Genomic DNA, 23,730 nt, shown 5'->3' with positions numbered 1-23,730 from the left:
ATGGAGCCAATTGCTGTGCGGTGTAGACTAGGTTGGACGGCCTACGGCCCAAAGCAATTAGACCCAATGGGAGGGTATGCCTGCTGTCACCAGCAAATCAGCAATAAAGATACCTATCTTCTGATACGTAAGGAATCGAAAAATGTAATGAAGTCGATAGCTGACCCTGCGGTGAAACCTAAAAGATCTAAAAATGAGGAGTTTGTGGTTACTGATGGGAAGTTGCATCCCGCGGCATTATTAAACTAGCTGTGCCTGAGATTTGAGACGGTAAATCTGGAGCTTCTGAATGACCTACCGGATGTTACGGGCGGGGGTATGTTACCGCGGCTGAACTCCTGTTTGTAAATCATTCTGGCAACCAATTACCGAAAGTGACGTTTCTCGCTACATAGCTAGTATAAAAGTTTGTTTACGATCGGTATGTAAATACGGAAAGTGATAGTGCAGTTTCATGCAGATCGTTATTCAAACTGTAGAAAATTTAGAAGTCATAGCGTTTCTGTTGAGGTCAGTAGGTGATAGATTAGATGAAAATATCATTCTAGACGTGGAATCTGTAAGTAAAAATGGAAAAGAAGTGGAGGATAAACTTACCTGTATAAATACTTACCTGTAGGAAACCTGAAAACAGACGGAAAATTGGATACTAATTGCAAAACAGCCGCTAACAAATCGCAGGAGATATCGTGAGTACAGTGAATTTAAAGTGAAGATCAATAATAGAAAAAGTAATTTAACAGGGAAAACAGTGAAAAGTAGGAGAGTGGAGAAAATCTAGCTGATAGTGATTCGTAAGCGTGGGAGGAAATTGAAAAGTAAGAATGTAAAAGTGTATAAGCATCTAACCATATTATTAAAATTAATTAGTTTTAGCTGTCACAAAAAGTGCTGCTCAGAATTTATTTGCTCGTTTGGGCACCCGAACAGCAGCTATTTTGTTCGCCTATTTAGTTCTGCCGAATTTGCATTCGAGTTTGCAATGTCTGCATCCCAGTTTGCAAACCGAGTACAAACACTGAATTTCATTCAAGCAAAGTATACACTATTCATTAAGACAAACTTGTCAGGTGGATTATTATAAATAAACAATTATTACACCGTGGTCACTGTGGGCACTGTGTAGAATCAAGGGCATTGGTCCTGAACCGTTTCAGGTCACCGCATCCAACGATAGTTTTTGTATAGTAAAAACTGAATCAAATGAAATTAGAAGACAAAGATGAATCTCAAATTTTGAACGTGCATTCCAGTTATCTTTTTGTTGCGTTTAGTAAGATTCTAAGAACACCTGAATGTTATTTACCGAAAATAACAAAATAACTGTAAGAGGACGTTCAATTCACTACCTAACAAATGGCGAATGAAAACAATCAGTTTAGTTTTAGATAAATGAATCACTTCGATTTATCATATCACATTTAACAGCTAAGTACGAAATTGTTCTATCCGCAGCGCACTTTCACTAGATCCTAGTAATGATGAGGAGCATGTCCGTGCTGGACATTCTTGACGACAGCTTCGAAACCGTTGTGGTCATCGGCTTTGTATTCAACGATACGTTCACTGCCATCGGCTTCATGTAGAGAGTACTGTCCCTTGACGACATCACCGTCCCGGTGTTCCCACTGGGCTTTGTGATCTCCGGTGTGTGGATCGTGAACTCCGTACTCGAACTTGTACTTGGGATGAGCATGGTGTTCCTCTTTGTATTCCTTGGCCGACACAACGATGACCAAGCAGGCAAGGAGCGCTAGAACCTGGAATGACAGGAAGTTTTTAGTTCTGAAAATTCGACTACTAGTTTTGAAGTTACTAACTTTAAACATTTTCTCGGTGTTGATTGAAAGAAATGTTGATTGTGAGGTGCAGTCTGCGAAACTGATACCTTGAGTCACATAGTATATTGTATTTATACATTACCGTGCGTTGAACCATAGCCCAAATTCTCCGAGAGATGATACGCATACCGAGTGCCACCGAGTTTACAATTTTTTTTTGGTACTCATATTTCGCGAAAGATTTTTCTCGCTAGAAGCGATTGGTTGGTAGCACATTGCTCAATTTACAATTAAAATCAATCATCATCTTAGCAGACGTACGTCGCTGGTGCGTACGCGCTCACGCTCAATGACTGGGCTGGCCGCCGCCGTGGAGGATGGAATGGAGTGGCCTTTCGCGTAAAAGTTTGGCTCGATCCACCTAGCGGTGGAAGGTGTTTTGATTATAAATATAAATTTATTTGAGTTAGCAACTCAGGTCTTGAGTTAAATCTATGAAAAAAAAAATGATTTTTTTTAATTATCGCGCAGATGTGGTTCATAGGGTACCAGAATAGGACCAAATTTATTATAACAAACAATAAACAATAGTTTGTGTACATATGAACGAAAACAATGAACTTAAAAAATTTATGCCTATTGAACCAAGCATCGTAAAATAAAATTTTGCACAGATAATTAAAGCGAATTTTCTTAGTAATAACCATACCTACGTCTATTGAAAAAAGAATATAAAAAAACTTCTACGATGGTCGAAAACTTCACAGAAAAGTTGGTAAACCACTTTCACTTTACGTTTCACTTCGTGCTAACTAATACATTATATTAGTAGTTGGTTTACCACGTTTACCATCTACAAAAGTTTACAAAAAAAAAGTCGAAACGTCGGAGTGAATTGAAAAAGCCAGTTCTATATTCCGTAAAAGACTGAAAAGGCCAAAAAAGTACGGTAAAAATTACGAAACTGACAGTCGACAGAGTCTAAAGTTTACACAAAAATATTTTTAATAATAATCGGTTTTACGACGAGGGTTGAATGGTATATCAAATTAATCAGTCGAGAAATGTTTTCATATTTTTAGACTGATTTTTATACCTGTGCTATTGTCTGCCAAAGGCAGTGTATTGACGCGAAATAGTGCGATGTTATTGAAAGAGAAGCCGACGAAAATTAATGCAGAAAAATTGTGCCTCTCTCTGGTTTGAGCAAATTAATTCTGTCATAGATGGGGTGTACATTTGCGCCAAAGTCATGACCGTCGAGCTAAAAAACGCATTGCAGCTGCTGCAGTGCCTACGGATTCATTTTGATGATGTTGAAATGGACGGTGGAGCATTCCGCTGGTCAAAATATATTGAGAGACTATTCGACTTTATCCGGCAGATTGCACTATACTTTGTTATGGTACAAAATAATTCTATTATTTTACTTAGAATAAGAATTTAGGGTGATTTGAAAGCTGCATTTTCATCACCTTCTTTCTGCTAAGTTTCTTGTTTTCTAACCAACTATTTTCATTGAACATTGGAAATAATTTTACCAATTTCGATACCAATTTTTTCGGACCGTTCACCCGCAGTGCGACTCGGCAGAGGTGATTCCGACGAAAAATGCTCTATGTTTTGTGCGGTTCTCCAATATACCAATTGCATACAATTGCTATCCAAAGAAGTCCGAAAATGTTCAAGAACATTTTACGCCGCAAGAAAAGGACATAAAATTGTGTCAGTACACAGAGTGTAGAGTGCAAGCCATGAAAGCGGTATTTCTACCAGATGATTATATAGAAGAGAGTAGCGTGTAAATTAACCTGAGCATGAATAATAACCTCACATGCTGCATTTGCTTCGAGCTGACAGAAAATAAACTTTCGTGTATAAATATTCCATGCCAAACTGTAATGGCTATCAGTCTCGGAACAGCACTCAAGCAATAGGTCAGCCTCCGTCCACCAGCAACAGAAGCGGGAAATTCAACATGTTCAAGGTAGCTCTAAGTGCGCCGTTTAGATTTTCCATTAGTTTTTATATTTCTCTTTCGTCACTGCAAGTTCAATCATTCACTCAATCTTACTTGATTACAGTTTGTCGCATTGATTGCCTGTCTTGCAATTGCCGTCCTGGCTCACGAGGAGGAACATCATGCGCACCCCAAGTACAAGTTCGAGTACGGTGTCAAGGATTCGCATACCGGAGACAATAAGGAACAGTGGGAACATCGGGATGGTGATGCTGTAGAAGGCTCATACTCACTCCACGAACCGGACGGCACGCACCGAGTTGTGAACTACAAATCGGACAAGCATGCTGGATTCCAGGCCCATGTGCAGCGTGCTGGACACGCTAGCCACCCGGCCGTTTACGGCGAGCATCACGACGGACACGGACACGGCGGTGAAAGTTATGCCAACATCGATCAGCATCACTGATGAGATCTCGATGATGACAATTCTGGCGTCGGTGTAGGGCGGCAGTACCGTGTCGGAGTCAGACTTGTGTTGACCATCGGTGTCGGTTACACCTGACTTTTTGTTGACTGTGCAATAAAGACTTGTTAGAGTTATGTGATTTGTCGCTTCCTGCATTCGAGAAAGAAATGTTTCGTGGGGTGTGTTGTGTGGTAAAATGTGTTTCATTAGGTACCGAGCGACGACAAGTGCCTCTTAATGGGATAAACATCTTTATGTGGTTTATCGTAGTAATCCTGATTTCAAAATAGAAAAAATTGAAATGAAAGTTTCGCACTTTGAACAACCGTACAAAACTAATTTCGTACTTCAAACTAACTGTATTAAACTATACAAAAACAAACTTGTTAGGAATTAAACACTCGTGCATCAAACATGCTGGAACTACTATCAAGTCGAAGTACTTCGTAAAGAATTTGCGGATCTAACATTTAAATTAGCTCAATTAGCTCCGGGGTACAATGCTGGTCTAACAAGCCAGTCGTCGTATGTTCGAATCTCGACTGAGGGGTGCCGCTATAGAGCTAATAGGAGCTTTACACTAGCCCCGTAATTTTCTTGTAGGGGAGAGACGTCTACAGTGAGACACTTTTTTTCCAAAAATTTTAAAATTTTTTTGGTGATAGTTACCAACGAGGTCTTCAATCCATTTGAAAGGTATATCCTTCTAGTTGTCTGAAAAAATGTTTCAGCCCTTTTGGTTAAAAGATAAAATAGTTACAAACGCAAATGTGAAGGTGTCTTTTTGGTTCACTGTTCCCCAGTAGGTGGGAAGAGTGAGACAACGAGTATTGAATACTGAGACACATATTAGAATTAAACTTAAACCATATTTTTTGGTTACAAAGAATAGTTTAGAGGTCGTACTGTTTATTTTGTGCATAAAGGATACATTATTGTTGTGCATTATTGAAAATTGCGATTTTTCTCACATCTACATTTATATTCATATAAATGTCCAATCCTGGTTATCTGACCTTCAACTTACACTTCAGACTCATTTGCAATCAATTTATATGGATTGATTTACAATTCAACACAATTTTTTTTTTGAAGATTATGCATATCTGTTTGTCTCACTGTTCCCAAGACGAATGTTTTATAAGAAATAGTGAAATAGTGGTGTTAGCAAACAATTCGATGGTCTTATATTTTTAATTTTTATCTCTCATTCCTATGAGATGCCATGTAGTAAATTTAATTTGGATTAGTTATGCGATTTGCTGTTAAAAATCATCTGAAAATGATCGCGATAAAATTTACTTTGACCCCCCAAAAACGACTTTTGTTGAAAAATATACTAAAAAATTAACAAATTTTTCTCAAACTGTATTATGTGATATAGATACACAAACTTTACTTTGCAGGAAAATATCATGGATATTGTATGTTTTATGGCTAAGCTTTTCCCTATGTCTCACTGTTCCTGTTGTCTCACTGTTCCTGTTGTCTCACTGTTGACTACTCTCCCCTACTCTAATAACCGACGGTGAAGTCTGTCGATAAAGAGGGGTCAAGTTCTTAAGGACGTTGGCGTTGCTTCTTTACATTTAAATTGACAGTCATCATGTATTAAATTCCTCGTTTGAGTCGTAGAGCTAAGACTTCGTGGTGTGTATCTTCTTGGGACGTCAGTTTTCATCATAAGTTTGTTAGAAATTGCGGCTCACTAAGAATTAAATCATACTTTTTCTAATGATCAGCTACGATATCGCACATTGTTTAAAAGATCACCAGTTAGCGAACAATTACGTCGCGATGTAAATTTTCTCATGGCAAACCTATTGGTAATAGGTAAAACTTGTCAGCAGTTTACCATAGTGAACGGAAATGAAATGTCCATAGCTAATTTTGGAAGAAAGCTGTTGCTAGCCATCGACTGTTATTTCTCACATCGAGAGTTACTGTCTAAAGATAGGCTTGTAGGGTACGGGAGGGTATTTTCAGCAGGTTTCTAAATTCAGCCTGTTTGCCTGATCTTTCGCCAATAAAAATACTTTGCCGACATGCAATTTTAATATGTTATAACTATTTTCTCAAGGCTGTAAGCAATATACTATTTTTTATTCAAAGAACGCCAAAACCACTTGTTCTTCCACTAGAACTAGGCCATAGACCGAAAAAATAGATGCTATCGCTTAATAGGCTGAAAATACCCTCCCGTGCCCTACTTTTTACATTTCATCCCCAATTTGTTCACACAAGATGGATAGGTGAGCAAGTTAAAAACACGGTTCACTTTCAGGACGTCAACTTGGTCTAGAATCGATTGAAGCGAACGACGACGATCTCAGTTTCTAAAATCTTGCGCAATGCCCGTTTAAACCAAGTTGCTGTATGCTTTTGTACAAACTCTTGGTAAGATGGGAAAAATAATCGTACAGTGTTGAATCGGAAAATATCATCGCATTGATATCAGATATTGTTTTTGTTACCTGCAAATCTTAATATCTTTTGTATGTTAGTACTGTTTTGTCTGAAAAAAATATGACGGAACACAGCCGGAGCAGTTGTGAAAGCTTAATCTAATGTAATAACCTTCGATTGATCCGCACCTCATTAAATTTTACCGAAAATTTACATGCGGTGATCGTCAATTTCACTATTTTACAGGAGAAAATGCTTTTTCGATGCTCTGGTTTTGACTTTGTTGCCTGTAAAAATTTGTAAAAATATAAAACAATTCTTTATTATGTGTGAAGAGTTGCGTTTGAGAGAAGAACAAAGCTTTTAAAATAAGCAAAGCAATTGACAAATAAGAAACTTTATTAAGAAATTACTGTTATCTGTATGAAAAAATAAAGCGCGTGGTTATACCTCAACTTCAAATTGTGGCGCATAAATTCGCGCTATTTTTCCGGGATTTTGGCTTCCTCCTTGTTGTCTTGCGGAATCCGTGCTTAACGCATCTGGTAGATGGTTATGATCCTTTGTAGTCCACAAAGTATGTCGACCATTTTGTCATAATATTCTTTTAAGTTATTGCTTGTACTAGGTGTTTATATGGGCTGTCTTGCTCTTTTTTTTGAGAGCATTGCCAACAGAACTTGTTTTCCACCTGAGAAGGGTCGTGAATAGTTTAGAATAGCGTGCTGTTTATCCTATAATAACATAGTACATAACTAGCTAAGTGCGCGATCTTACTCGGGGCTGATTTGTACGCAGCCACTTTTACATACATGTTTTTTTTCGATAATCCTTACAAAAAATCTGCATCTATCTTATCTGCACATCCGCTCTTTAATAGTCACCACAGTTCCGTTATTTGCAGACCTCTTCTTATCTCTCAGATACTTATCCATCTGTTATAAATGCGAAAATTGTTAGAAGTACGAGAAATGAACATGTAACGAAAAGTGGTTACGTTTTGCACACTCAGCAATTTTTCTACGTAGGGTTTATTTCTAATTCCCGTCGTAGTAAGGAAAGCCACTCTAATTTTCATCATTTCTTAGGTGGATTTAACGAATAATCCAAAAGCTCTGCTGCTGATTTGACTTAAACACACTTAACTTCCGATCCGTGCCCTTTGAAGTCACTAAAAAGCGATTAATAAAGCAGTTGATTGAAATTACGCAACTGACTTTTTATCTTAAAATCGTCGTACCGTTTTAAAATCCGTCCGTCAAAATTTTTCATCGTCCGAACTAAAAATCACAATAATGTTTACGAAGCTAGCGCGCATGCATTTGTGTAGGACAGCATGACAAATGTTATTCTGCTAAATTTCTGTAGGTCAGGCAAATTTTCCCGGCTGCAGAATAACAACAATGCGTTGCGTGAGTTATTTTCATTTTATGAATGACGGAAATTGAAACGATTAGTCGACATTTTCTTCTTCGTCGCACGAAAAAATGTGGGAATTTTGGCTGCAAGGAATTTTTTAATGAAAAAAAAAAGCATTTAAATAGATCTCAGCTCACTTTGATTGATCGAGTATGAGAGGCAACAAACTAAAATATTAGGGATTAACTAATTTTGCATTGTGTGTCATAAAAATCACTGATATTTTGAATAATTTGTGTCGGATAGAACGGGAATAGGCAATTACGTCGAAGCAGCAACATACCCTATATTACATATATTTGCATCAATCGATCAGAAATTTTTCAAAGCATTGAAATATATATAGAATATAATAACAATTTATTGAGTCACCATTGAAAGAGGCATAAATATCAGCCACTATCAAGAACGAACGAATCAGCCAATCACATGTTAGCACGCTTTTGCTTCTTGGGCCCAGTACCACTTATTCACCTGCGATTTCGTTTACTTCGATTCTAGAAGAAAGTAATAGAATCTATCCGTCCCAAAAGGTCAGTAATTATTTATTGCGAATAAACCTTGACCAAACTGAAATCCTGAATGTAAACAATTTTGGAAAAGCGTAAAAATATCTTTTTCCTTCGATCATTTGCACATTGAATATTGAAGTAGAGCTTGATGTCCTGTGTTGTGAGAGAATCCGTCCTTCTCCGAAGGATGCATGTGGTTCTTGGATGGCCAAACGTCGACGGCCATCGACCAATTTTTTTTCCTTCCTTGGTTAGTGATGACGACGACACGGCCAATCAAGGCTCCTTGAATCTAATAAATTGCAATTGAATATTGCACTAAAAACACGTTTTAATTCTTACGAAACACGTTGAATTAACTGGTATCAAACTACATTTATTCTAAAACTATAGTACTATGCATGCGATAGGTAAATTGCGTAGGTTCCCCCTTATGACACCTGTTCTAGGCCGTGATCGATAGCAGACTGATCTCTCCGTCATTGGTAACGCTAATTACCGATAGATGTCCTCCTCCTCTAATCGATTTTGATGAGATGTGATCGATCTCCACTTCGACAGTGTGGATACGTATTCATTTTTATTGGCTGCATACTTGGTGACTGGTATAAATAAATCATCCCAAGTAACAATTTGGGTTTTATTCTACTCTTATGATGGTATTTAAGATCAAAATTGGCCTTGAAGACCACCATTAGAGTACAATAAAATTTACATTGTTGCTTGGGATTACACCTTCCAACATCCTGAAAGTAAACCATTAAAAAGAGCGCGAATAGGGATTATGTCGGGGGATAGTATGTAAAGATAATTTGAAGTTCTTGAATTTTAACTGTGTATCTTAGATAAAACTGTTAACAAATATATATTTACGAATAGAAAACTGAAATTATCACGAAAACCGCCAAAATTATGATATATTTCGAGTTTCCACCACTACTGGTACTACCACAACTACTGGAGCATCTACCCTATATCTTGTTCATTAATCGTTTGATTAATTCAAGCAATGGTAAAAAAATCGAATGATTTTTAATCGAGTAACTGCACGAGTAGTACTTACATACTTATCCTGGTGTCAATTCCTTTAGATTTTCACCTGCATGACAATGTTCCGCCAATAAACTCGATCCATGGCTGTCCGTCTTCAATTTCACGAATGCTCCACATTTTCCAGGTCTTGCTCCACTTGGTCCAACCAGCAAGCACGCTGCGCACCTCTGCGTCTGATACCAACCGGATTCGAGACGGAGTCGGAGTTTAACCACACGACGTTTGAACCTGTTTTCAAGTCCCCGTCGAACATTGTCCACATTGCGTGCCCGTAGAGGACTACCGGTCTTAAAGCGTCTTGTTCGTGGTACATTTGGCACGAGGGTGAGGGGTCTTGTGGAATCCGTAGTAAGTACGACTTCTGACAAAAATACGTCTGCGTATTTTTCTGCTCCAGTTGCTATCCGACGTCATCAACGATCCGAGGTAGGTTTACAAATTCGTCCACCACCTCGAACTCGTCCCAGTCGACTACCACACTATTGCCTATATACGAGCTTCTTTGCGCTCGGTTTCTCCTAATAAAGGTACTTGGTAGGTTTTAGACATATTCACCACTAATCTAATCTTCATTGCTTCATGTATCAGTTTGGCATACTGCTCGGCAACCACCTGGAACGTCTTTCCGACAATGTCTAAATCGTCAGCGAAACAGATGAACTAGCTAGATTTATTGAACATCGTGCCCGCATGTTAAAACCTGTATCGTTTAAAACCCGAACGTTTTATAACACCTTTTAGCGCGATGTTGAACAGAAGACAGGAAATACCATCGCCTTGTTGAAGTCCCCTGCGAGTTTCAAGCCAACTCGAAAATACGCCCGGAAACCTCACACTGCACTGTACATCCATTATGCCCTTAATCAGTTTTCTGGAAAAGTTGTTTTTTCTATAATTTTCTATAGCTCTTCACGGTCAATAGTATCATTGGTGGCCTTGAAATCTATGAATAGGTAGGTTGCAAAGGTATGAATGCAAAGGTTGGAGAATTCGCAAAATGAATATATACGCCGAGCATCGGCTGGCAATATTATCATGAAAAAAACAGATAAATGAATGGTTCAATTCACTTTTTACTGATGAGCCGCATACATTCACGCTTCATAGCATCGCGGAATATATGAATATCGTGTGCATCGCAAAAGTGCGAAATAACACGTTCTGCTGCTTCTAAAGCAAACTAATATTACTTAAAACTATTATCTCTTTTAATTGTGCCACTATTTTGGACACTTTCGGGCGTCCTATGGTCATTTTATACCCGCTAAATCGACCACGTTCAATTTTTCAACGAATTCCAACACCGGAATTGGGCGGCGTTGAGAACAGTGATCGCTCGATAGTTCTCACATTCCAACTTGTCGCCCTTCTTGCATATTAGGCATATTGCTCCCTCCTTCCACTCCTCCGGTAGCTGTTCTGTTTCCCAAATCCTGACTATCAGTCGGTGCAGTCAGGGAGCCTATCTATCCGGGCCCATCTTGGTAAGCTCAGCTGCGATGCCTTATTTGCCAGCTGGCTTATTGTTTTTAAGCCTCTTGTGGGCTTCGATAACTGAACCTATTGGGCGGATCGGCATATCACCATCATACGCCGTATTGATGTAGTCATCACTTCTACTGCCTTGTTAGTTCGACTTCGCGCCATTAAGGGCTCATTGTAGTGCTGCTTCCACCTTTCGATCACCTCACGTTCATCCGACAAGATCCCTCTGTATTAAATCCCGACATGTTTCGACTTGTGGCACGAAGCCTTTGCGGGATACGTATGCTCGCACCTTACGCATAACTCCTCTCATAAGGTTCTATACAACATCTGACTGCAGCTCCTTCTGTACGGTAACCCACTTTTTTCTTGTCTTCCACAATTTTGACCTCCTTGGGATGCTTCCGTAGTGCGTTCTTCATAATAGCTCAGTATTTTTCGACGGGCCTTAGCTCCGGTGCGTTGGGCGGGTTCATGTCTTTGGGTCTTCGGAAGCTGCCGGAATTCCGCCTTGACGTAAGTCTAATCATCCAGGATGAGACAACGAGGTTTCGTCAACATATGGGTGTACAGTTTCCGGGCCCGTGACTTTTCCACCATATTTTGCCGTTCACCACTATTTGGAATCTTTTGCACTTTGTACGTATGCAGTCCCTCCTGGTCCTAGGCTCTCTAAACGAAAGACTTGGACAGATTTAACTTTTTGACCACATCCCTGTCCGAAGCATTGGGATTCCGCTTAAGCACTTTCACGACATGCTTGTGAGCCTAATCACTAATAAAACATCCATTCTGACCGCATTTCTCCTTTCGTTCGTTGCTCAGAATTTTGTAGTTACGTTTAATCACACGACTCACCGTTAACTGACGTTTCCGAGTTGTTTTCCGATGTCCCGATGATAGAGTAGAGGATTTTCCAAGTGCTTGTGCAAAACCCATTCTCGACGTTGCTTTTCGGGTGACGCCATTTCTTCCAATTTTCAAAAAACTGACAGCGACACTGTCATACAGTGTAAATAATACAATTTAAACTATTTCTACCCAAATTTTCAAGAGAAAATACCCAATGGGTAATTTTTACAGCGTTTTTTCTGCGATGCAATTTGATGTGGTACACTTTTTACAGGTATACCTCGATAGGACGTACACCTTTGCTTCGTTTAGCGTACGAATTTCCGAAATGTACGTACTTTCGAATCACAATTTTAGGTTTGGAAACATTGTTATATTACGCTAGTAATTGCATGAAATTTGCAAATTTGCATACACTATTGAATAAATATGTATTTTAGTGGTAATGATTTAATAGAGCAATTAATTTTTAATTTTTTTAAATCAATGATTTTACCCTTTATGAAGCTTGGACTGAAACAAGTAGTGTTGCTGGAAAATGTACGTACTATCGAGGCAAAACGTATGTATTATCGAGGATACGTACTATCGAGGCAAAATATACGTATTATGGAGGGTACGTACTAACGAGGGTACGTACTATCGAGGTATACCTGTAGTTTCGACGTTATTAAACAATTAATAGCACGAGTCGTTTTACCCCACCCACCGCTGCGATCTGCACAGTGTTTCCCAAAGCCTTAATGAAATTCCAATGGCTGCCTTATATCGTTTATAACAAAGGAAAAGTCATCTGTGTCATTACCAAACCCGTGGCTAGATACCCGAGCAAGGATTGACAACAAAAGTATATCAAAGTTATTACATATTTTGCTGTTGATATCAACTAGAAAACATGTTTTGTTACCAACTCAAAATGGCACTTATGATGTATCAGACTTTGCTATAATTTTGCTTTCATTTTTATCAAAAGAAAATGTGTTGGCAGATTCTATATATGATGTAAATAAACCTTCAATATTTAAATTAATCTATTTTCACATAAATTTTTTTCTAATAAAATGGTTGGTTCAAATTATATGATGATAGCAAAATGATGATGATATGATAGTAAAATGATAACTAATTCTGCTTTCCTATTAATATTGTGTGACAGCAAGATTAGTATTCCGTTTGATATTTTTGATAGCAAAAGTAGTCTTCAATTTAATTTCACGGCGTGGAATTTTTGCAATCAATTTTGATATTTTAACCGCTAAGTCGACCAAAATGAAATCACGCCGAGTATTCAAAATCCGTTACATCAAGATATCAAATTTTGTTTTCAATTTGCTCTAAAACCCTGCTCGGGTAGCCAGTGGCGTAATGAAAGAATATGGTGAAAAAAGCAGTTATCGTGCTTTTTGTGCTTTTTCTATACAATAAATTTGGCGGTCAGTACTTAAAACTATTTCACTAGTTTCAAAAAGGAAATTAGGGAGACCGTTAGTACATGATGGAAAAGATTCGTATTTTCACGAGGAAGGGGTGACGAATCGAAGGTTCACTGATCTATATTATTAAGAAAATGCCCAAGTAGCACACTTTAGGTCCATTTAGTTGAAGCAACCGGATTACGACTGAAATTAGTCATATTTCGGTTACCACAACAACTTTGTAACAACCGTGCTAGTAGGGTGAAGAACCCACTTAAATCCATGAAAGTTAGTGCTCACGCCGAGGACCCGGGTTCAAATCCCAGCCCCGCAGAAGTCACGAATGACATAAGCTGTTAAAGTGACTATAATCTAACAAAAAAAAAAAAAAAAAAAAGTTAGTGCTGCTTCGCGACAGTTTAGGATGCCACAGATACAATATGGGATTAAAGACGCGCAATGCCCCGGAGTTATTTTATTGGGAGCTTTGCCCAAAGTTAAACGCGATCTGGCGCTTGAAGCAAACAGCGCTAGAACTGCTGCCAAAATTTTGTAAACAAACATGTTGTTCACGTAACTGGGTAGCCAAAAGTAACTAAAACTTTATGATTTCTGTGTAATTTCCTCTAATAATATCAAAATCGACCCAGCAACCATGAAAGCGTATTTCATTTTTGAGCAGCGCGGTGGATAACTTTCAATGAAACTCACAATAAATGTTCAATCCATGAAAAGTTCAACTGAAAACTATACATGTGAAGTTAAGATATAACGTGGACCCCCGTTCTGACCGTTTTCAATCTGAACACTTTTTATTTGAGACCGCGCCACGATGTGCAATACCATAATATATAATATCATAATATCGTGCAATACCATGAAATATCATAATCAACATGAAATCATTTGCTTATGAAGACGATGCACGTAAGCCTGATTTGTTTCTACTGATCCAGCATGTTTAATAATCTGTTTCATATTTTGTTTTCCCAACGATTCTTCTAGTAATTCGATTGGAGAATGAAATATTCACTGCTTCCAACTGCCAACTTAATCGAACCACCGAAACCACAATAACAAAGAGCAGAGCGACCAGTTCATACAATTTATAGCATATTTAGGGTTGCCAGTTGTTCAAATAAAAAACAAACCCTGTTAGTTTGCATGAGGAATCGTTCAAATTAGCGGGGGTCCTCGGTATTCGAAATTGAAGTCTTGTAGGAAAAGGTGCTGAAGGTGATGGGAAATAATGTTTTGGGTATTGTGGGTCATTTGGCTCTAGCTACTAATTTCCGTTTAAATATCATCTATTGATTGATCAAATTGTTAGAGCTACGTAAGAGTAACAATTTTAACAATCAATTAGTATAATATTCACGCATTAATCGGCAGATAAAGCTAAAATGACCCATAATTGTGTGTGACCCATGATTGTGGACTGACTGTAATTCCAAATGTAAAAAATCACTTCCATGGTTTATGGTTGTTTCACTTGTTCCATACAGCCGTCAGCCAGTATTCGAAATTTGGCTGTATATAAAATGCTGATCACCAGTAAAGCAATAATAAAGAATAGCAACTGAACTACTACAAATTCGAGTAACCTTATAAAATATTGATATATGGTCCTACGTCACTCTCTCGTACATTCTATGTGAATGTCACTTTAAAATTTTTTGATCAATATTTTATTGTATTACCTACATCTCTTCGAATCGAATATAATTGGAATGTACCAAAAGACAGCAATAATTTTATTCCTTTTTTTTTCAGTATATTTACACACACTTTATTCATTCACTCCTATAAGACGGAAACGGTCAACGCTTCCAGGAACTCTGTAGCACGCCTCAAACATTGCAACTCAGCCTTTATCACTTCAGTACCGATGCTTCTTGATGGGTTTATGCACAATCGGAGCCGACACTACGGGAATGGGCTCGTGGTGTACTGCCGGGGCAGGGGCGTGGCCACCAACTTTCTTCACCTGAATTTGAATTCCGCCGTGAGGATCGGAATGGTATTCAACGATACGGTGTCCGCCATCGGGCTCGTCCAGACTGTATGATCCCTTGACGACATCACCGTCCCGCTGCTCCCACTGCACCTTATGGTCTCCGCTGTGGGCATCTTTCACTCCATATTCGAATTTATACTGCGGATGATGATGATCTTCCTTGGGTTCGATGTAGTGCTCCGGTTCCGCTACTGGTTTATATGGCAGAGCAACAGCGACGGCTGCCCGATGATCTACGATGATTTGACATGATATAATCGAATGTAAACAATCAAATGAGAGTGAAAATAATAAACACTTCGATGAAGAAAATTGTTGGCTGCAGTGAATCTCACCTTGTACATATTTTTAACTGCTGGCTTGGTTTCGTTCAAGAGGTGGTTGATCGGATGCTGTGAACTGACTGATGATTGATACCGAGGATGCGTGAATATTTATAGCGCGCTGCGATGGACGAGATAATTAATGTGGTCGACATTTGGCTCAATTTGGTAAATCAGCGGCATTTTTGTAATCATATGTGCAATTGCAGATGTTGCTAAATTAGAGATGAGTGAGAAATGAGGTTTGTTTACACTCCGCACGGTGTACGCTTTCTTCGGCTTGGCCTGGGGCCAAGCTGTTGATGTTTTTGCAGGGAAGTACTTGTCGATTTGCGGTGCAATAATTTCCTTTGTTGCTTCCGTTTGGACTTTTTTTTGCTGTTGAGAAGATTTGTTGAGGAGGCTTCTGCGGGTTTAATGACTTAATAATGGTTTCAACGAATCAATTTAGACAAGCAGATAAAACTCGCATGTTCTATTAGTAACTTTGATTTTAAACGTACTCGACGCAATGACCACTAACACAACTGCTGGGCATTGGAAATTGACAACCAAACTTTTACGCCGACATGTTTCCATAATAGAATTTGACATAAAACCCATGGAAAAACTGTCAAATTGCCGCAACGTAGTAAAATGCGTATGCATTGTGTCTAGGGCTTTACTTATGGCTTAATACGGTTTTTAGATATTGAATGTCTCTGAAGACCAGATGTTTAATCGACTTCAGTAAAAGCTGAACTCCGCGAAAAACTGCAAAACTTAACTTATACCTTGAGAACCTACATTCGTTTCTCTGAAAAGTTGCAGTTCTCTTAGTTCATTTAAAATTTACAATTTGTCATAATCAGTCTTATTTGTGGCAATATGAAATTTGCCGGGCCACCTAGTACAATATATTTATATAGTAGAAAGGCAAAATGCTAATTTAAAGTAAGCATTTAATGTTATGCTCAAATGCTCTAGTTTGATGTATTCACAACAAACAGAGAGTCCATTTGAATTTCAGCAATAAATTTCAGTACCCTCTGGGTAATTGAAAACTGACTATGCCACAAACCTGCTATTCCTATGCTTTCAAACCATGTTCAGATAGTATTTATTCTCAGGTCATTATGATTGAGTAATGCAGACAACGGAGTAGACAGGCTGCTTGCTTGCAAAAATGTATAATTTTCTCAACTATCCTTATTTGTTGATTAAGGAATAATTACTGTCTGCAGCTAATGGCAGCTATGAATGTTTTTACGAAAGATAGATGTTACGCTGGTAATCATTATATGTTGTTAAATATTTTATTGATGGTCAAATGTGTAGACCAGTTTTTTCGATCTATTTCTATTTTGAACTTGTCGCCTTTTCTATATATTTTCTGGGGGCAAAGCTGTCGCTATTTTTATCAACAGATGTGTAGTTAGTGGCAATAAATAGTGGCAATAAATTAGTTTTTCAGGTTCATGAAACACACGATAGAGAGGCCGCATAATTAGAAACTTGGTTAACATACCTTTTATACCCAATGTAAATCGACTATAAAATAGGTGCCCAGTGCTTCTTATGCATTGGAAAAATACTATTACTGTTATTACAAATATGATGTTTTGGGATACGAGTAGCGCGTTAGCATATAACAACATTAATATTGTGGGAAATTAGCGTAGCCTTGATTGAGTGCAAAATTTGAATAATGGAAATATTTCAATGGATGGGGTATTTTAATACCTAAATAGTGAAAATTGATGATAAGTGGAAGAGTGAACACAATAGCTACTACGCTATAATCTTTGTAAATGGAATAAGAAAACAAGATTGACCAAACAAGTTTGGATGGGCCGTGAAAACTAGCTTACTTGTAGCCAAAATTTGAAAAACACAGATAAAGCTGTGTACAGGTCGGACTCGATTAACTGGGAACACGGCTATCCGGTTATTCAATTCGATATAGGGATTCATCATCATCATCATCATCATCATCATCATCATCATCATCATCATCATCATCATCATCATCATCATCATCATCATCATCATCATCATCATCATCATCATCATCATCATCATCATCATCATCATCATCATCATCATCATCATCATCATCATCATCATCATCATCATCATCATCATCATCATCATCATCATCATCATCATCATCATCATCATCATCATCATCATCATCATCATCATCATCACATCATCATCATCATCATCATCATCATCATCATCATCATCATCATCATCATCATCATCATCATCATCATCATCATCATCATCATCATCATCATCATCATCATCATCATCATCATCATCATCATCATCATCATCATCATCATCATCATCATCATCATCATCATCATCATCATCATCATCATCATCATCATCATCATCATCATCATCATCATCATCATCATCATCATCATCATCATCATCATCATCATCATCATCATCATCATCATCATCATCATCATCATCATCATCATCATCATCATCATCATCATCATCATCATCATCATCGTTATCATAAATTTGTTCAAAATTATGCGTAGAATTTGATTTTGGCGCGAATACTAGACACAACACTTATGGTTCTTACAAAAAACAAAGTTTTTTGTAAGAACCATAAGTGTTGTGTCTAGTATTCGCGTTATTTAGTGTTCTTACGTTGCACATAAAATCAATATAGGTATATATTGAATTTGATTTTGTTTGAGTTTTACAAACTAAAAGTTTGGATATTTTTGAAAAATTTGTCTGACTTCAAAGCCTAAAGAGTCTCCATCGATAGCTCTTCACCAGATTTTAGGGCATAATTTAAGCTATCTTTAAAAAAAAATTAAAAAAATCGGAGAGGGAGGTTTTGAGATAATTGACATTTTATAATTTTTATCATGGTTTTGAAAAAAAATTTCTTTCAGAGTAATTTTTTTCTAAATATACACTTAATTTCCTACAATTTTTTTTGACGCCATTTTGATGAAATAAGTAGTTTTCAAGATAGGTATGATGTTGAAAAAAACACTAATCTAACTTCTAAATACGTCTTTTTGAAAAGTTACTGTTCTTGCTTGGTATTCAACACATTAGGACAATTTCATTCCAATCAAAAATAGTCGAGTCAAATCGTTTTGCTAGTTGAGCTGGAATTGCTCGATATACCCTTAGTCAACTCATCGCTTTTTATAAGCAGTGATCCGCTTAGACTGCACAAAAATTGGTTCCATCTCCTAGTAACAATGATACGGTGCAAGAAACATCGGTTAAAGGAAAATTTTTTTTCATTCATTCAGAACGTTGAAAAATTACGCCAATTCAACAGTAACAGATGAGCCATTCCGCGGCATTACCTTATAATCTTGAGGAACTCTTGGTTGGCTTTCGGTCACGGGTTGCGTGCGAAAATATTTATTTTCCGTTTACAGTCGACGTTTCGAGGGATATCCCCTCATCTTCAGGACAGAACGTATACAAATATTTTTTTGTCAAGTGGATTGTGTCATTGCACTGTGGAAAGCTTGTTATTCTACAACAGGTTTTACCCGGGCACATCGAACACAGATTATATAATGATTATATAATTCATATTATATCATTCATTATATAATCTGTGTTCGATGTGCCCGGGTAAAACCTGTTGTAGAATAACAAGCTTTCCACAGTGCAATGACACAATCCACTTGACAAAAAATATTTGTATACGTTCTGTCCTGAAGATGAGGGGATATCCCTCGAAACGTCGACTGTAAACGGAAAATAAATATTTTCGCACGCAACCCGTGACCGAAAGCCAACCAAGAATTTTAAACAAAAAAACAAACGGTCGTTTTTTCATTATAATCTTGAGGAACATTCTGGAGCTTTAGAACATTCGCAAAAAAATTATTTTCATATAGGGTACGGGATGGTATTCCCAGCACGCTACTAATTTCGGCATACATTACCTTTTTTGGCTACACTTTCCCAAATAAAAACTTTGCCTGAAACGAATGTAGCAGTCATAGGCTTTAACGTGTTACAACTATTTTCATAAATATGTAAGTAATTAGCTAAATTTTATTTAATAATCATCAAAACCACTGTTTTTCCACTAGCACGTAACCAGGCTGAAAAAACCAACAGCAATCGCTTGCGCGTATCCGCTCTTAATGATGGTTTGGAAAACACACAATTATGATCACGTTTACTTATTCTAGAAACTTAACAGCTGTGAATATGCTATCACAGAACAATTCTACTTCTTTTTATCACGGAAGAACACAAACATTCCCCTCTGATATGAAAATATAAATCAATTTTCATTCACTAGCCATTAGCAGCATTTTGTTTTTAAGTCCAGCATATGGTGCGTTATTTACACTACACCAATATGTGAGGCCTGCAACGCCTGAAACGCTTCTATCGTGTTGACATAGCTAGTATTTGAGTGACAACCACTTGCTTCTGGTGCTAATGTATATGAACGATTCAATGATACACTAACGCCAGTAGCAAGCTGTTGTCACTGCATAACTAATTATCTTCAATGAGTCCTGAATATTGTTCAGGCTACCGCTTGATGGGCTGGAAATACCCTGTTGTCGCCAGGTATTTTACGACTATAGTATGGCAAGTACTAACGTGCCCAGATATAAACAAAAGGTGGGGCAGCCGACCTTTGAGAAGAGTGGTTTGGCGTGGAAAAATGAAGTAATCGTAGGATGACGAATCTATTGGGGGCCATCCAGATACCACGTGGACAGAAAAATATCAATTTTCAACCCCCTCGTCCCACTCCGTGGACAAACGTGGACATTGGCTCAACCCCTACCCCACTTCCCTGTTGTTGTTTTTTCTTATGTAAAATTCAATAAACATAAACACGTGATGCTAAATTCTGTATACTCAGTAATTACTAAAAAAGTTAAGAAGAGCCTTACACTTTGTTTTTGTTTTTTCGAATACTCAAGAACGGTACAACTTAGGGACCATTTACAAACTACGTAACAAATGTCGGACCGCACCCAAATGTATTGAGAAATAAATGAATGGTCCCTAAGTTGCCCCGTTCTTAATAACCGAAAAAACAAACCGTGTAAAAAAGTACTTGAATGTACTAGGGTCTAGTGCTGTTTCGTCGTAATTGCCTATTCCCGCTCTATCCAATAAGATTTATGCCAAAAATTAACGTTTCTTATGACACACAATGTAAAATTAGTTACTTCCTAATATTTTAGTTTTTGGCCTTCAAGCGTGATCAATAAAAATGGACCTATCAAAATGCTGTATTTTCATTTAAGAATTGCTAGCGGTGTTCCGAAAATAGTCGGCCTTTTGTGATTCGGCCACTCGTGCGTCGGCCTTTCGTAATGCGGTCATTCATTATTCGGCCTTCTGTGATTGTTGTTGAAATTCGGCCATTTGGATTTCAGTCATTCGTGATTCGGCCATTTGGTACCAGTCCTATTTTACTACCGTTTTTCCTCTTGTTCTATTTTTCTTTGTTTCCTATCCAATTTTTGTCTATTTTTAGTCTTGTTTTTCACTCATTTATTTGTTATTTTCTTTGAGTACCATCCATCATACATAGAATCAGTTTGATGAGCTTCCTGAAGAAGAAGCTAATTGAATCTATTGAATCAATTTTGTTTTACTGACCCATAATACTGGGAACATTGACCCATAATTCTGACCAGGTTTAAAAGTGGCCCATAATACTGGGAACGGAATATGAATACATTTTGTTGTTCTGCAAAAAAGTGTGTGACTTTTGAACAAGATTGCCTACAGAACATCAAATTATGATATGTTTATAACCAGTTAAGTTATAAATAATCTGCAAATTATTTAGATCTGTGTTTCTACTTTGTAGCAGCATCATGCTTAACTGGCCCATAATACTGGGATGACTGTCATTGGACTTGAAACTGGATTTAAAATCGGACCTAATGTTAAACTTGAATGGATTTGAAATTGGACATGAGATCGGACTTGCAATTAGACTTGACAAAAGACATGCAATCAGACTTGAAATTAAACTTTAGGTATGAATTGAAACTAAAGTTGAAATTGGAAAAAAAGTTGGATTCAAATTACACTTGAAATTGTATTTGGAGTTGGACTTGAAACTATACTTAAAATTGGTCATGAAATCAGTGTTAAAATTGTGCAGGAAATTAGAATTGAATTTGGACTTGAGAAAAAGCAAAGCCTTGGGCTTAAACGTGTATCTAAGACTCAACCCTTGTTTATCGATAGACTTTACAGCCGGCTATTAGAGTACAAGACAATTACGGGGCTAGTGCAACAATTCTACCTACTCTATTTTGCAGCACCGCATAGCAGAGATTCGAACATTCGGCTTAGCTTATTAGACCAGCATCGTACCTCGAAACCAACGGTTAAATTTTGGAAATAAAACTAGGCATAATTAGGCTTGAAACTAAACTTATATTTATTGCTAGAGTTCGTCTCCGTGAATTTTATATATCACTTTAGTGATATATAGTGATTAAAGTGATACATAAACTTATATTTTATTTATAACTAGACTTGAAACTGAAACTATTTTTTCGCAGTTAATTCATACACTCGCAAAAATAGTGGGAGATGAAGTTGAAAACAGCAGACTTCTGGGTTACAAAAATTATTTTGTTTTATTTTAAATTTTAAAGAAACACGGCACGTTCCCCAGTGTGCATCAATATGATGGCAAAACTGATGAAGTGAGGCGGCTTTTGTAAGTAAAGTCCTGATCTGCTTGTTCATCAAGGTTATGAAATTATGCGTATTTAAATTCAAATATCTAACGGGTAATGAGCAGTCATTAACTTGTCGTCAGAAAACCCAATTTCAAAAACAGTTTTTGGGCCCAAAACAAGGGCTCTGTTTTTTAAAAATGTATTCACTGCATTCTTCTTGCCAATCTGAACACAGTAAATATATTTTCTTGAACCGAATTTTTATTGCTTTGGAAATTCACAAAATCAATGACGACTTATTTCACGTTAAGGCAGTTGCAAAACGTTATTTTGCAAAGAGATTTTGCAGAAGTTCATAACATAATTTTCAATGGACCAAGCAATTGGAACAACAAAAATTGCAAATAAAACGTTTCGATCAGAAGTAAAGTTGATTTATTTTTTTATTTTTCGAAATCGTTCTGTTTCTTTGGCATGAGATAGGGTTGATCAGTAATGTTGGTGGATGTTAGCATAGCTTTCGCCATGAGGATGATGGGCGTGCCCGTTGCGCTGAACATGCGGCTGGAATCCGCCGTGATGATCCGAGGTGTAATCCACAACGCGGTGGGTACCATCGGCCTCATCAAGGGTGTACTGTCCCTCGACGTGATCTCCATCGCGATGTTCCCACTGGCTCTTGTGATCGTGTGTATGGCTATCCTTAACTCCATATTCGTACTTGTACTTCGGATGGCTATGATAATCTTCGTATGCCAAAACGGCAACGGCCAAGCAGACGAGCAAGGTGGTTATCTGCCAAAAGAGAACAATTGAATGATTTTTGATTAACTTTGGTTAATTGGAGATGCCAATGCACAATTCAACTACCTTGAACATCTTGGAGCTGGTACTGATTTGATGCTGCGAACTAATGCAACTGGATAGCTGGAGCGGGACTGATGCCTTGATCACCGAACCGCAGAATATTTATACTAAAAACAAGTTGTCTTTTCTTCCCCAGCATCGCCAAATGTGTTTGTCCACAGCAGCCTAAACGATTCAAACGATTTCGCACCTACTCAAGTGCCATACCGCCTAATTGAAAGTAAGCTTTTTTACGCCCGTTTAGTTTTCTCTATTAACCTTGTTAGTGTCTATGTAAAACAGCTGCCAGAAAACTCACGGTTCGCTGCCCATCTCGTGCTAGGCTAGTGCAAAAATTCAAATCTCCCCCGATCGAACAATAATCAATCATGTATGGCAGCCGACATATATGCGCGCAACATGCATTTTTTTCGTTTGATCGCTTGACAAATAGTCGGGTGAAATTTTATTGGATCGTGTGGTCATACGTGTTACAAGAATGGAAAAACAACCCAACGGCA

The 23,730-nt window shown here is 37.8% G+C and overlaps 2 protein-coding genes across 2 annotated transcripts; one reads left to right on the top strand and one right to left on the bottom strand.

Annotated features, from left to right (window-relative positions):
- Positions 1-1,472: 1,472 nt before the first annotated feature.
- Positions 1,473-23,242, bottom strand: LOC128736133 (uncharacterized). The gene is made up of 5 exons (XM_053830613.1): positions 23,234-23,242; positions 22,888-23,158; positions 15,239-15,602; positions 2,103-2,202; positions 1,473-1,760 (listed from the first exon to the last, which is right to left on the bottom strand). Exons 1-5 carry the CDS (start codon positions 23,240-23,242, stop codon positions 1,473-1,475), a joined length of 1,032 nt encoding a protein of 343 aa, XP_053686588.1.
- Positions 3,760-4,210, top strand: LOC128733614 (cuticle protein 19-like). The gene is made up of 2 exons (XM_053827336.1): positions 3,760-3,768; positions 3,866-4,210. The coding sequence occupies exons 1-2, from the start codon at positions 3,760-3,762 to the stop codon at positions 4,208-4,210; spliced, it is 354 nt and encodes a 117-aa protein (XP_053683311.1).
- Positions 23,243-23,730: the final 488 nt, after the last annotated feature.

This window comes from Sabethes cyaneus, chromosome 2 (genome assembly GCF_943734655.1).
Source record: "Sabethes cyaneus chromosome 2, idSabCyanKW18_F2, whole genome shotgun sequence".
Lineage (NCBI taxonomy): Eukaryota > Metazoa > Arthropoda > Insecta > Diptera > Culicidae > Sabethes > Sabethes cyaneus.
Note: the sequence above shows the minus strand (reverse complement) of the source record. Positions and strands in the feature narration are given on the sequence as shown.

What these genes read in the sequence shown, in the direction of transcription:
- LOC128736133 (XM_053830613.1), bottom strand. An exon ending in GCACGCCCATCATCCTCATG is followed by an intron (nt 15,603 to 22,887) that starts GCGAAAGCTATG and finishes AAATCATCGTAG; the next exon opens with ATCATCGGGCAGCCGTCGCT. An exon ending in AAACCCATCAAGAAGCATCG is followed by an intron (nt 2,203 to 15,238) that starts GTACTGAAGTGA and finishes TTCCACCGCTAG; the next exon opens with GTGGATCGAGCCAAACTTTT.